We start from the raw sequence: 15,858 nt of genomic DNA, 5'->3' as shown, positions 1-15,858 counted from the left end.
AAAGCTACCATAAAGGCTAGAAACGTTACGCTGATTAAAATAGGTCCACCCTGTCGAAATTAAATAATTATCCATAGTTTATCAGTTGTAGGTCCAGGTGCATATAGGAAAGCGTCTGGGTCTGGACTCAGACCACAGTCTGCCTATTAGTGACCTCTGATATACAGAGTCCAAAAGTCTGAGACCACATAAAAAATCTGGAGGGGCAGTCGTGGGCTGGAGGTTAGGGAGCTGGCCCTGTGACCGGAAGGTTCGATTCCCAGCACCGACAATCCATGACTGACGTGTCCTTGAGAAGACACCTAACTCCCAATTGCTCCCTGGGTGCCATGCATAGGGCTGCCCACTACTACGGGCAAGTGTGCTCACTGCCCCCTGGTGTGTGTGCATTCACTAGTGTGTATGTGGTGTTTCACTTCACGGATGGGTTAAATGCGGAGGTGGAATTTCCCCGTTTGTGGGATTAAAAAAGTATCACTTAAAATAAACAACAGAAAGTTTTAGAATCTTGGAAAATGTAAAACAAAGAAATGTTATGACAATTACAATACAGAAGAAATATCTGAGATTCTGTGCTGCTTCAAGGTCTCTATTCAAAATGAAGCAAACGTGTGGAGTCCATGTCAGCTCGAGGGATTCTACTTTTCATTCCAAGTGTTATGCTGATAATGTACTTTGTCATGATTGATTAGAGTGTGAGGTAAATATCATTGTGAGTTGTTTGCATATAATTGTGTTTGAAGTGAACCACTGAAAACTGGAGTCTTCTTTGGTGATACTTGGCCAGACTTGTATTAAACGTTAGTCTCAACATCATTTGGACTCGCCCTTGTCTCGGTTTTGGGGTAAGGTGGACTTGGACATTGTTCTGAAAATCAGCTGAGTGCGGTTCCTCCATCTGATAAAAATAAAAAACTTTTTAAGTTGTTGTTGAATATCAACAAAACCTTTAAACAGAATAAAACAGTGCTTTCACTGCATGATTAAATAAGGTCTGTTCGCTGCTGGTTGAGGATCTAATTGATCTTTCATCTTTCAGTGCTTAAGAATTATTGGTTTTGTTGATGTTCATCCAAAACTCTGACTCTTTGATCAGAATGTTATTAGTACTGTGTTTTTATATTCTAATAATATTGAATGTTTGTTGTTTGGTTTATATTCTGTTGAGCTTGGGTGGTGATTCTGAACAAGTTTTAGAGAAGAAGAGAAACAAAGTTCTCATAGATTCCTAGTTATTCCTAATACCAATATTACTGCTATTAATATTAGTAATATAATCACTTGTAGGTAGTTTGACCAGAGGAGGATGGGTCCCCCCTGGTGAGCCTGGTTCCTCCCAAGGTTTCTTCCTCAGCTCTGAGGGAGTTTTTCCTTGCCACTGTTGCCCCTGGCTTGCCCTCCGAAATTCTCTAAAGCTGCTTTGTGACAACATCCGTTGTAAAAAGCGCTATACAAATAAATTTGATTTGATTTGATTGACAATAACCTCACCATCATTTACTTCCAAAAGTTAGAATGTAAAGTTGGACTAAGAGTAAAATAATAATTCATAATATTTTAGGCTGTAAACTGATATAATCAATGATTAGAAACACATTTTCCCTTTGTTCTTTTTTACTTTTATCTTCTGAAATCTTAATCTGGTCTTGGTCTTGACTGAGATTTGCTCTATTGGGCTTGGCTACAGCATTACCTGTAACCAACCATCTTTAGCTCCCGCTAATCTGTGCGAGCTTCTAGCCTCTAGTTTCAAGCATGGAAAATGGCCTTCAACTGGCCTTCAACTGTCCTCATTCTAGTGACTAAAACTCATCAGTGGTACAAAACAAATTACACAGAATTCTCTGTATTAATGGTCTGTCACATTAATTTGGCCTCTAAAATGGAGCGAATGTTTATCATTACATAAATAAGTCAGTGGGTTGATACAGAGTTTGGAGTGGTCATGGTAAACAATGGTAGAGCCCCTAACCAGGCCCTTAATCACAGTGTGAAAACCATTCGCTTAACAAAAGGTTCATGTGAGGAACGTATTGCCTGGGCATTTCCCCCAGTCACAAGCAAAGAACCAGCATTAAACAAACTACACTGTTCATTGTGGGGTCCCTGGGGCTGCGTTATTCAGCATGGAGGGGATTTGGTGAAGAACACGATTAGTTGTTCTAAATTTGCAGCTGTGTTGAATGTTGTTGAAAGCTGCTTCTGTCTTTGGGCTCTTATGAGCTCTTCTAACATACTGAGTACACTGGAGCCTATCCCAGCGATCATCGGGCGGAAGGCAGAATACACCCCGGACAGGTCTCCAATCCATGCAGGGCAGACAGACATTCACACACTCAGGGGCAATTTAGCATGTCCAATCGACCTGACTGCATGTCTTTGGACTGTGGGAGGAAACTGGAGAACCCGGAGGAAACCCACGCAGATACGGGGAGAACATGCAAATTCCACACAGAGAGGACCCCGGTCACCCGGCCAGGGAATCGAACCCAGGCCCTCCTTGCTGTGAGTCAACACTGCTACCCACTGTACCACCCGGAAAAAAGTACAGATTGTGCAAAAGTTTTTAGTTTTTTTAAACACAGGCCTGCAGGTGTGTTGGAGAAGCAACCCTAAAAGGGATTCCAAGCTTAGAAATACTGCATGGAGAAAATATCCCGACTGCTAAAGTGTTTTGATGGCGGGTAAGAAGAGTGTTGGGAATCACCCATATCAGCAAAAATGACAACAAAGTCACTGCAGGATCAGCTTTGAGTGCACAGTGAAAAGCCATATTGTGTGCTTTGGTTTCTATAACCATGCCTCATTTGCCCCACATCACACACGTGGTGTACCATCTTTGACATACTATTTAGCATGGCAGTATGCGGCTGTGTTTGCAGACACAGTGAGTGTACGCTCTCAGAAAAAAGGTACCAAACTGCCGCTGGGGTGGTACATCTCAGTACCTTTAGTCAGGGAACATAATCGTAGCAAAACTCATTGAAATGACATTCTCTAAGTTGTGTTGACTCCACGCACCCTGCCTCATCTCCAGGCTTTTTATTTTTCTGTTGTTTTAAAACACAATGTAGTTTTCACCTGGGAAAACCTTTAGGCTTCACAGTTGGACCTTAAACCCACGGTTGTACCTTTGAGGTACATTTACAATGTTTGTACCTGGTGAGTGAAAAACGTTTCCACACACAACATTTATTTCTAACAGTGTATGGTGGGATCACCAGGATGGGGACAGGTAACCCCCGATTTAAGGGCAGGACCCTTACCCTACATTTTTCTTGCATTTTATTTTTCCCCTGATGTCCATTTATAGTTATAACTTGTCCAGTTATAACTCATTTTTATATCCTCTCTTTATGCATTACAGTTGAACGGTCTGTTTTTGATACCGTGCCTTTAAGACTGACATCTGTAAAATAGTTTTGTTCTAATTGACTGCTCAGCAGTGAATGTGAGAAAGCTAGACTCATCTGGAGGATGAATATGGAATACACCCTTGTTACTAAAACTGACAATGGTTAGAGGAGCACAGCGGCCTTATCAGTCCATACTGGGCCTTTACATTTACGGCAGTTGGCTGACGCTCTTATCCAGAGCGACTTACAATTTGATTATTTTTACACAGGTAGGCGGAGGTAGTGTTAGGAGTCTTGCCCAAGGACTCTTATTTGTATAGTGTAGGGTCTTTGCCAAGGTGGGGATTGAACCCCAGTCTACAGCGTAGAAGGCAGAGGTGTTACCCACTACACTAACCAACCACACCTTTACCAGTCGCATTCAAACCTAATCTCACTGGCTCACTGTCAGAATGCTCTGATAATTTATGCCATTGTTCTTCACAAGGAATTGCATGCTTGTGGCAGCAAATTATCATTTATTTATTTATTCCTTTGTACGTGCCAATAGTTAAACCCAGCAGTTTCTGAAGTCATTTCAGTGGGTTGATTTAGAGATTTGTCTCCATCTGTGATCTTCGAGATGCTGGCTTCACTGTGCACTTGAACAAGGTCTGGCCTTGGTAAGTGATGATTTGATATGTCAGTGATGTAATGATTCGAGTGATGTAATTCATTTCAACTGAATCCAATGAGCGATCTATGAAAACTAAGTTACAAACCATTTATCTGTTAGGTTTGGACAGATGGCTTTCTGTGACGTAGGTAGTCTAAAACAAACCACACAATCCACAAAACTTGCTTTATTGTGGTGAGGCTTAATACAGTTACCCTTGGGCATTCAAATCTGACAGAGCAGATCTAGAACACTGAGCGACAGAGTGACGTCTCACTCGTGATCAAGCCTGAGCTTTAACAAACACACTTAAGCACGGATATCATGTTTACAAAGATCGTCTTTTTTTTTCTTTTCATTTGAGATCAAATACACCCACATTATACCCCAACTTTACAGAAAACAGTCCTGATCGATACAAAATCTGATTCCACACCTTAGTACAGAGGCAGACGTGACTGAGCGAACCTGCTTTCGATCATTTTGATCACACTGAGCCGCAAGTCTTATTAAGGGAAAGGCATATAGAGACAGCTAAAACTGCAGACAAAGCCAACGAACATAAGCAGAGCGTCACACGTTACAAGGTGTTGCCCACTGATTACAGGTTAATGACAAACTACTAATACATGCTCGATTTGATCTGAACTGAGGCCATGCAAAGGTGCTATCTGAGGCTGAAGTGCTCAGTGGTCTTCCTCTCAACTGCAATTACCAATCAAGGAAGACTTCAGTCACAAAAAAACAAACGTCATGGTAGGGAAACGTGAGGGTCTCTAACAGCCTGAGGAAAAAAAAACATGTTACATTAATTAATGTCTATCATCGGTGATAAATACCTCAGAATGCCTCCATAAAAGAGCTCAACCAAACTGGTTTCACAAAAAGCATTCAAGCTGGGTAATCAGAGCTGAACTGTGGGCTGAGGACAACAATTAAAACGGCTTGGACAGACATAACTAGACACGGATATTTTCCCTTGTTAAACGCTAACCATATGAAATATGGTGCAGTCGTAGTTTTAAACTTAGAATAAAAAAAAAAATAACCACGACAGTCACTTCATCTATCCGCTCATTAGCAATCAATTAATTATAAACACTTGTGCATCGATGTGGTATATTGTCAAAATGATATATTTATAGAATTTACACAGAATCCCGCAAATGTGTACAAACAACTGGGACATGATGAGAAAAGCTCCAGGACCCCGGACTTCACTTTCCCCACCCCTTCAATTCAGTCCATCTATTTACTCCACAGAAGAGCCACTGCTTTACAAATCCCGACATCGTGGTAGTTAAAGTAGCAGAGACCCGCAAAGGTGACCGTAGACAGAAGGAAGAGGCCTGCTCTGGCCAGCTTGACTTTAGAATCTCCATGAACGTAGTCCGTCACAACCTGGCCCAGCCCCCTGAAATAAAAACACAGCAGTTACATACACAGCACATCAATGTAAACAGCAAAACAGGTAGTTTCTTCTATTTTTGCATATTTGTCACACGTTTATGTTTCAGATCATCAAACTACTTCAATATTAGACGATAACCTAAGTAAACACTGTTTTTAATTGATGATTTTAGTAGTTGAAGGAAAAATGTAAAGAGCAATTGCCCCCTTAGTTACTAGATCAACCACTTAACCAAATTCATTCAAAATGGGGTGGTTGGTTAGTGTAGTGGGTAACACCTCTGTCTTCTACACTGTAGACTGGGGTTCAATCCCCACCTGGGCAAGACTCCTAACACCGCCTTCGCCTACCAGTGTAACAATAATCAAATTGGATAAGAGCATCTGCCAAATAATGTAAATGTAAATTCAGTTATTTGGTTCAATTCCACCAGCCACACCCAGGCACGATTACTGCCAGACCTGTAGAATCTAAACATCACTTAAATAGCACCTGTCTGGCGATGTGAAGCAGGGTAGAAGTTCTCAAAATCAAAAAGAGATTCAGATACAGATGCGAAACAAAGTCACTGAAATCTACCAAAGGGTTATAAAGCCAGTGCTAATGGAGCCATTATTCACTAATGGAGAACTAACGGAAACTTCAGACAGTGGTGAACCTTCCCGGGAGAGGCCGAACAGTGGCTCATCCAGGAGGTCAAAAAATGAACCACATGAACGTCTAAAGAACTGTAGGCCTAACTTGCCATAGTTCAGGTACATGATTCCACAATAAGAAAGACTTTGGGCAAAATGACATCAGAGCTGCAAGGTGCAAACCTCTGCTGCCCAAAGAGAACACAAAGGCTCTTCTCACATTTGCCCAAAACATCTAAATGACCTCCAAGACTTTTGGAATAATATTCTGTGGACAGATGAGTAAAAGAGGAACTGTTTTCCGGTGGGGGAAAATACTTTTTCACAGCAGCCTATATGACAAAAAATTGGCAGTAGCCCTGGATTACCCCAGAAAAAAACAGACCACGCTGTTGTCCTCTTACCAGTGTCCATGCAAAGTAAGTGCTGCCGCCAAGGAGCAGTCCATTACAGGGCCTGGATAGAAATAGGCCATAGGGCCCATGCTGAGGAGAATTACACTCAGGACTCGCTCCCCTGTCCAGTGCAGTGAGGCAGCTTTGGACCCGGCGCTTGCTGCAAGACACAAATGACAGTCCAGTGATGAGCAAAACGGTGTCAGGTTTAACAGTAATAGAAGAAATGATGAGTATTTATTTAAAATGACAGCTCAGTTGTGCATCACTCTGAGACAGAAAATGCCAAACTTTAGAAATAATAATAATAATAATAATAATGAATTTTATTTGTAACCCATTTCACATTTTAAGCAAATCTCAAAGTGCCATACAGTAGAAGCATTTCTATGAAATCAAAGAACTACTATTAAAACATCTTTACACTCCATATGAAGATCACGCGTTATAAACTGCTGAAGAGAAAGTCCTTTTTTAAAACTCTCACTCGACTGTGGTGCCCTCAGATGGTCAGGGAGAGCATTCCATATTATAATATTTCTCAAATGATAAAAAGCTGCTTTTGTGACTGATTACATGCAGAATAAAACAGATTTTTCATGATTTAGCTGTAGAAAATTGAGAAATATCTAACACACAGCTGGCAAGCCTATCAATCTTGATTATCCGAAGGAATATAAATGTATAATTGTGTGTCGTCAGCAAAGCTATTAAAATTAATATCACATTTCCTAAAGACATTACCTAAAGGTAACCTGTACGAAGAGTAAAGCAAACGCCTAGAACTGAACCTTGTGGGACTCAAGAACTTTTATATGTTTTTGATGAATGAATTCCCAGTGAAACTCTGAACTGTATGTTAACCAAGTATGATATAAACCATTCTAACACTGAGAGGCCCACCCGATATTCAAGATAGTGGATTAGAATAGGATTTCGTGAATCAGTAATTGAGCCTGAGATCACGGAAAACACAAACCAACGCTGTCTCAGTATGAAACTTTGCATATAACTTGGTAAGAATTTTGTACTGTTTCTATTTGTTTGGCTGCCAGAGTGTTAATGTATTTCATTTCTCACTAAAGTCATGGCTGTGATGAGAAGGAATGACAGTTTAGCGGGACCTTTTTTTGATCATATGGCAGCACAACTTTGAGGGAATCACCTGAGGATTGTCTTAAAGCACTTGGCGTAAAATGCCAAATGCCTGATTCCTCAATGCAACCAAGCAGGTTAGAAGGAACCCCGTTAGACCATACAATTAATATTGTACAAAGTAAATCTAAAAGTTGTTTTGCTCCAAACACCCAGGGAAACACTCTCCACGGATGGAAATTTACCAACATACATACAGGTCCAAAAGTACACGGTGACCTGACCTTCACACCTTTATGTTTACATATGCTTGTTGTATCTCATTTCAAAACATCGGGCATTAATCTGGAGAATAAAACTGGAAGGCTTTCCATACATTTTTTGTGTCTGTGGGATTTTGTGCCTGGATGGGCAGCCCAAACACTGAAAAACAGCCCAAGACCGTTATCCCTCCTCAACCAAACTTTACTGTCAGCACTACACATTCTGGTAGGTGGTGTTCTAGCACAGCATGCTGCAAATCTACAAGACAATTTCCCTTCTATAGCTGATCTATATGCTTACTGCTTACATAAGGCCCCGTAAATGCCACAGTAGTACATCAGTTAGGCATAAGATGAAATATTTTGAGCGTAACCATATTTTTGGTATATTAGTAACTAAGCAGAAGCTTTAACATGTAAAGTTTACATAGCACATTTAACACAGCACATGCTATTACTTACATTAAATCTACAAACATCACAAACTATAGCACACCAAAACAAAACACTGCAGTGCATAAGAACAAAGCTAACCCTGGTTCTGTTTGGTTTTCTCGCTGCAGTTCTTGACTGGGGCTTTAAAAGGGAATTTAAAAAAAAAATCGACATAATTAAATGGATGAGAAGTAAACAAAGCAATGCTGGGTGGTTTGATGTGAAATGTTCTGTTTTAACGAAACCTGCTGACCCTTTGTTCACAGTGGAAGTGACAGGAACTAGACATCCACCTCGGAAGTCTCCCTCACAGAAAGTTATTACATGCAACACTTAGACATGCTGCCTGATGTCTGACACATATATGAATCATTTTATTTTAATTCGTTTATGTCAAAGGGCTTTTCATGTTTATGACTGTTTGACCATCAACATTAAATAAAACTACGTTTGTACTGTAGACGTTGTGAACCCTGGTTCCTATCACCACCACTGCAAAGACATTAGAGTTTCTCTACAATAAACCATTTCACATTAAACCACTCCATGTGTTTACATCTTAAGGACCGAATTATTCAGAAATTTTGAAAAACTGGTGGAATTTGTTTTAACTGGCGAGGGACATTTATCTTAGAGGCTGAAAGCTTCTTGATTGCAGTCAGGCTGCATTTGCAGTTGAGGTATCCCACAGCAGCAGCACACCTTATATAACTAATCAGCTGTTTGATGACTGAGGGCAAATGATTAAACCAGCAGTATCCGGTGTGTTTCTTCATGAAGGGAATGAAAACCTGCAGCTATACCAGCTCTCTGTATGTGAACCCTGGCCTACAGTCCGGCTGCAGTTCTCAATAGATTATCATCCCGTTAAAAGCGTGACCTTGGCTGACCCCCAATTCTTTTTTAAACCTACTGGAAGACTTTACCAAGACGTACTGGCACAAAATTCTATACTTCACTTTGACAAATCACAAGGTTTATTCATAAAGACACACGCTCTACACTAGGACGGTGTTTGCTATGCTATTTAAACGAAGACCCAGGCCAAAGAGTCTGCGCTTCCTTACGAGCAAAGCAAAAAACACGAGACCAAAAATCTCTTTATTTACAATGCATTCAAGTCTTTTAATGACCAATTAATTTTACACTCCACTCACCATTGCAAGAAGGCGACGCGTGTATCTCAGCTGTGAACAAATACGGATATTCCTGGTCCTTTTTACGTGCAGCCAAAGGTCGGACAAGAGATGAACTGCGGAATAACAGAGCTGTGGGAAAAGGACACTTACAAAGTAAAATAAGGCACTCATACACACCACTCTTAAATAAAATGACTATAAGTGTCGTAATGTACAACACAAAAGAGGATACGTTCAGCAGAAAAGGTCGCTGTTTAATATAGAAAGAAGATATGAAGAAGGCTTGGAACAGAATCAGAATCACTGTACTCGACAGGGATGTGTGCATTTTCTAAGTATTTGTCTCGGTTGAACTGATGTATAGATAAGAAAACAGAATGGAAAATAAACAATGACAAACACAACCAACCTTAACAAAGCAATACACACAAAATGAACCAACAGACTCACATAAGAGAATTAATCAAGTATGGGCCAATAATAACGGAGGTTAAACGGTGGTCTGGTATACTGTGTAGCAGCAGTTATAACAACAAATGCTACAAATAAACTTCATTGGCAAGCCTTTGGCATATTTATTTCATACCTCATTACTGACATAATGTGCCACAATACAATATGCTTTTCTGAATATATCATGGATAAGGTCAGTTCTTGTAGAACACTGACTAAACTACACGTTTCATTATAAAAGAGCAAAACGAGCCCCGTTTAACTGGAACACAGCAGGAGGAACACGGCAAAAATCATCGTGTTTACAGTTTTTGAGAGTATTTTTTTAAATGTAGCACTGCTGATTTTTTTCTGTTTTAACTGATCAAATGTCTGGAAAAATATCATGATATATCGTGTATTATGTTATATGCTATATCGCAATATTATAACTTGGCCCCATCACCCAGCTCCACATCTTTGTAGCCATCGACGCAGCTGCTGTGTATGTGTAAGCAGTTTAATGACCTGTCGGCACTAAGGGCTCAAATGCAGCAGATCTCTAGTTCCCGGAGCATAACACCCGATTTTGTCTTTTCTGAAATCCTGTAAAGCTGCTTTGTTTTGTCTTTTCTGAAATCCTGTAAAGCTGCTTTGTGACAACATCCGTTGTAAAAAGCGCTATACAAATAAATTTGATTTGATTTAATTCCCGGAGCATAACACCCGATCTTATTCCCGGAGCATAACACCCGATTTAATTCCCGGAGCATAACACCCGATTTAATTCCCGGAGCATAACACCCGATTTAATTCCCGGAGCATAACACCAGATCTTAATCCCGGAGCATAACACCCGATCTTAATCTCGGAGCATAACACCCGATCTTAATCCCGGAGTATAACGCCAGATCTTAATCTCGGAGTATAACGCCAGATGTTAATCCCGGAGTATAACACCAGATCTTAATCTCGGAGTATAACACCAGATCTTAATCTCGGAGTATAACACCAGATCTTAGTCCTGGAGTATAACACCAGATCTTAATCCCGGAGTATAACACCAGATCTTAATCGCGGAGTATAACGCCAGATCTTAGTCCTGGAGTATAACACCAGATCTTAATCTCGGAGTATAACACCAGATCTTAATCTCGGAGTATAACACCAGATCTTAGTCCCGGAGTATAACACCAGATCTTAATCCCGGAGTATAACACCAGATCTTAATCCCGGAGTATAACACCAGATCTTAATCCCGGAGTATAACACCAGATTTTAGTCCCGGAGTATAACTCCAGATCTTAATCTCGGAGTATAACACCAGATCTTAATCTCGGAGTATAACACCAGATCTTAATCTCGGAGTATAACACCAGATCTTAATCTCGGAGTATAACACCAGATCTTAATCTCGGAGTATAACACCAGATCTTAGTCCTGGAGTATAACACCAGATCTTAATCCTGGAGTATAACACCAGATCTTAGTCCTGGAGTATAACACCAGATCTTAGTCCTGGAGTATAACACCAGATCTTAGTCCTGGAGTATAACACCAGATCTTAATCTCGGAGTATAACACCAGATCTTAATCCCGGAGTATAACACCAGATCTTAATCTCGGAGTATAACACCAGATCTTAATCCCGGAGTATAACACCAGATCTTACTCACAGAGCGATGTTATAACGCTGAACTCTCAGCTCAGCGGCTCCGTGACTTCAACGTCGTGACATTTTAGCCGGAAACGCTGCATAAACTCGTAATATTCTAAGCCAGTGCTTTCAGACAAACTGCGCCGAAAGCAGGTAAACGGCGCCGAAAGCAGGTAAACGGCGCCGAAGCGCGGCACTTACGCGGGACGCTCCTCCGACAGACAGAGCCGATCCTCACAAGAGCCGCCATAGCGATCACTACCAGCCAAGGGCACAGGCTCACCCGGAAACACATCGGCGCTCCGCTAACGCAGAGCGGAGCAGGAATACAAGCATGTTTAAGATTTTAAAACCTCCAGATTAATAACCAGATTAATACCTGCGGTGTCAGTCTCCTCTTCATATCACCGAATATTTAAATACATTAAAGGAATTCGTGAATCATAGACCAAACTTTGCTGTATTTGTGGCAAATCCTTTATTTTCTCTATTTTCTGTTATATTAATATTCGGGTTTTTATTTGCCTTCCTCGTTGTAAAGCATTTTGAGCCGCATTTTAATGATTTAAAATGATGATTAATCATTATTATTATTATTATTATTGTTATTATTATTATTATTATTAGTAGTAGTAGTAGTAGTAGTAGTAGTAGTAGTAGTATTGTTGTTATTATTATTGTGGTTGTTGTTCTTGTTATTATTATTGTTGTTGTTATTATTATTATTATTATTATTATTATTATTAACTAACGTTTTACATCAACACGGTGGAACACAGAAACAATCCGCTGATTTGTAATGAGGATTGTGTGCATACAAGCTTGATGAATTTGTAGGAATGTTTCACTGCTTTTTATTTATTAAGAAACCTCAAGAGCACATTCTTTCATGCTTTTTGAGACACGTTGTATCTTTATTATTGCTATTAATGGTAATTTTGACACCAAAACAAATAAACAAATAAATAAACACAGGTAATTGTTACATGAACACATTAATACAAAGGTGTGAAAGAGCCCGTGGGTATACGGATCTGTTGAGTGCGGTCCAGGCTGTGGGGCTGTGAGTGCTACAACTCTGAGCTAGTGTGTAGAATCTCTCCATCCATTCTGGCTTCTTCACCTTTGGGGTGTAGAATTCAGAACAGATAGCCCACCCTGAAACGGGCTTCTCTGGCACAGCTATCTTTCAACTTTGAGAGAAACAAAATTCTCTGGATATCAGTCTGGATAAAAGCCAAGACACTCAATGGGAAATGCCCTTTCCACAAAGCCTGGACAGCTCCTTGACTGGTCAGATGTCTTTGACACTGTGAACCACCAGATGCTCATTTCCACCTTCTTTAGACTTGGACATTGGAGGCACTTTTGCTTGTTTCTCACATTCTACCCCTGCTGAAAAACGACCATCAGAAACTGGGATTAAAACCTTTATTAATGGGAACTTGCTTAATGGTTTCCAATAGAGACCACTAGTTTCCAGTAGAAAACTTTTAGATCCCTTTGGGAAACCTTCAAATGCATTTAGAATCAACCTTTGGTCACATGGTGAACCATTAGGATCATTTACATTTTCATATCAAGCCATTAAAAAAGCCAAAACGCATTACGTCCCATCAGGACGCCGCAGAAACACGTCATGGTTTTTGTGGGGTTTTTCAGCAGGGACCATTCTCTTCAAGGTCGACACTACGAGACTGGAATGTCTCTGCCCCGCTTACTACTCCCCAGAACTTAGGGCTCATTTACCTGCCTGCAGAGCACTCCCTACACTGGACACTGTACCACTATTGACTCCTTCACCAACCGTCTGTCACACAGAGTTAATAAAACATTGTCTTTTGCTATTTTCATGTTTAAAAATTAAAAACTGTTTAATGTTGTCAACGTTTATTGTTGTGCTCATTCATGTAGGTTCATTCATAGACTGTATATAGGAGTCTATGGCTCAGTGTCCTTAACCTGGCAACCCCCATGAGCTTAGAGCCAGGGAAGAAGGGGGCGAGACCAGGCACCTCTCTCCAGTTTTTTGTATTGGGAATAGAGGACCAATTTTAAATGCTTGCTGTCAGTATTATATCATTTACATTTACATTTACATCTCTTATCCAGAGCGACTTACAAGAAGTGCTTTGTCTATCTAGAGAAAGTATCTTTGCTAGTTACCAGTAGGTTAGAGAGAAGACAGTCCTGAGCTCAGATACTGCTAGAAACAAGTCAGTGTAGATACCCGGAGAAAAGGAACAGAGTTGAGCACAGAACTCTGTGCCATTCAATGCAATACAATACAATAAACTACAAAACACAGTGCAGTACAATAAAATATGAAAATATATAAGTGCAGCCCAATATATTGCAAACAATACTTAATTCAATGCTCATTTAAGTGCTGTGTAAAGAAGGTGAAGGTGATCCTTCCACAGGTTGTTTTACTTCCTCTAGATAGTCAAGTTCGATCGGCTTCTCATGCCAACCGGGGCCCGGCGTCACCTCAGCGGTGCCCGGCCTGACCCCCCACCCGATTGGTAGTAGCGACGGGCAGTGTGTACAAAGGGTACAATCGTCCTCCTTTAACCAGACATTCACTACAGTATCGACTACTGGCAAATGTATAGAATGAAAGTACTCCAAATCGCTGTGTATGAAGCAGTCCGGTATTCTCTTATAACAATTATGTGTTTATTTACATATATATGGTAAACAGCGCTTTGAGTAAGAAGCAAATCATGATTTTTGATGTATGAATAATAATATTTCACACCACAGTGTGCCATGAAACAACAAACAGTAGGAAAAGAAATCACCAGAGGCAGATCACAGAACCAAGTCAGGAGGAATTTACTGAACAATAAGCCTTGTACCTTATATTGTCACTGTACACTGTACACTGTACTGTCAACTTTACAGGAGAGGGCAAAACATTCTTAACTTCTAACAATTTCTATTGGTCTGTTCGTCATAAAGTTTTAAAACAAAAGGTAACTGGAGTTTTCGAATAATGCAAAAATAATAAAAGTAATGCAAGTGAATAGATTTTTTTATTCAAGGCTGAGTTCAGCTTCTTTAAGGCCGTATTTTGTTTTAAAATCGAAAAACTAATGATTGTGGTATGTATACCATAGTTTTAAAATTGATGTTACCCTTTAAACTATTTTTCCTTTTTTAAATACACTCCAGTGACCAGTAGGCCTGTCACAATCTCAACATTTTAACTGACAGTCGAACTGCTATAGAAATAATAATTACAATGATAATCACAATACAAGTAGCCAAACTGACGACAAATGGTTCAAGCTCAAATAAACAATCTTTACTCACTGCTGCCCTCTAAAGGTGTTAACAGCACCAGTAAGTAAGAAGCTCTGCTGTTTGCATAAAACCTGCAACGTGTCTTAATAAATGCGTCTCTGCCTTCTTTTAATTAGCAAAAACAGTGGAGATGACAGTGGACTTCAGGAGGAGCCCTCCAGCCCTGCCAGCGCTCACCATCCTGGACAGAGCTGTGGTGGCAGTGGAGTCCTGCAAGTTCCTGGGCACAACAATTACCAGGGACCTGAAGTGGGACAGCAACATCAGCTCCATCATCCAGAGAGCCCAGCAGAGGATATACTTCCTGCGTCAGCTGAGGAAGTTCAACCTGCCGCAGGAGATGATGGTGCGGTTCTACACAGCCATCATAGAGTCCGTCATCACCACGTCCGTCACAGTGTGGGGCAGCTCAGCTACCAAGCATGACCTCCACAGACTGCAGCGCATCATCAGGTTTGCATTGAGGACATTTGGGGTTAAGTTGCCTACACTGCTGGAACTGCATGCCTCTAGAACCAAGAGGCGTGCAGAGAAGATCTCCACAGACCCCTTTCACCCCGGACACCACCCATTTCAGCTCCTTCCCTCAGGCCGGCACTTCAGCCAGATGAGGATCAGGACATCCAAGCTACAACGGAGCTTCTTCCCACAAGCCATCACTCTCTTGAACAGTTAAAATATCACACAAAACAATTCCAGCTTCAAACTGCACTTCTACATGTACTGGTATATAGTATCAAGTTCAACTGCATCCTCTGGAGCTGCCGCTCAAACGAATGTTCGTTCTAGCATCTTACTCACCTGCCGTATTACCCCACCTATCTGACTGTCACCTCACTGACCCCTTTCTCTGCCACTATACACCCTTTAACTGCTGCTGCACTCAGCACTTTAACTTTAGACTCATACTTTACACAATGTAAGGTTTACAGGTATGACTGTGTGTGTGTGTGTGTGTGTGTGTGTGTGTCTGAGTGAGTAGGAATGCAGGTTTTTATTTTACTTTATTTTATATTTATTTTATCTTATTCTCTACATGTGAACGTCTGTCTGATACTGTGCACTGTGAGCTCCTG

General features: G+C 40.7%; 1 protein-coding gene across 1 annotated transcript; it reads right to left on the bottom strand.

Moving 5' to 3' along the window:
- Nucleotides 1-4,183: 4,183 nt before the first annotated feature.
- Nucleotides 4,184-11,765, bottom strand: sdhdb (succinate dehydrogenase complex, subunit D, integral membrane protein b). Its single transcript, XM_017713046.2, has 4 exons — nucleotides 11,675-11,765; nucleotides 9,403-9,513; nucleotides 6,462-6,612; nucleotides 4,184-5,425 (listed from the first exon to the last, which is right to left on the bottom strand). The coding sequence occupies exons 1-4, from the start codon at nucleotides 11,721-11,723 to the stop codon at nucleotides 5,260-5,262; spliced, it is 477 nt and encodes a 158-aa protein (XP_017568535.1). The 5' UTR covers nucleotides 11,724-11,765; the 3' UTR covers nucleotides 4,184-5,259.
- Between the last annotated feature and the right edge of the window lie 4,093 nt (nucleotides 11,766-15,858).

The sequence above is a fragment of the Pygocentrus nattereri genome, chromosome 17 (assembly GCF_015220715.1).
Source record: "Pygocentrus nattereri isolate fPygNat1 chromosome 17, fPygNat1.pri, whole genome shotgun sequence".
Taxonomy (NCBI): domain Eukaryota; kingdom Metazoa; phylum Chordata; class Actinopteri; order Characiformes; family Serrasalmidae; genus Pygocentrus; species Pygocentrus nattereri.
This window is presented reverse-complemented; position numbering and strand designations above follow the sequence as displayed.

What these genes read in the sequence shown, in the direction of transcription:
- sdhdb (XM_017713046.2), bottom strand. Translation starts at nt 11,723, where the DNA reads ATGGCGGCTCTTGTGAGGATCGGCTCTGTCTGTCGGAGGAGCGTCCCG. An exon ending in CTGTCGGAGGAGCGTCCCGC is followed by an intron (nt 9,514 to 11,674) that starts GTAAGTGCCGCG and finishes CTTTTCCCACAG; the next exon opens with CTCTGTTATTCCGCAGTTCA. An exon ending in CGCGTCGCCTTCTTGCAATG is followed by an intron (nt 6,613 to 9,402) that starts GTGAGTGGAGTG and finishes TGTGTCTTGCAG; the next exon opens with CAAGCGCCGGGTCCAAAGCT.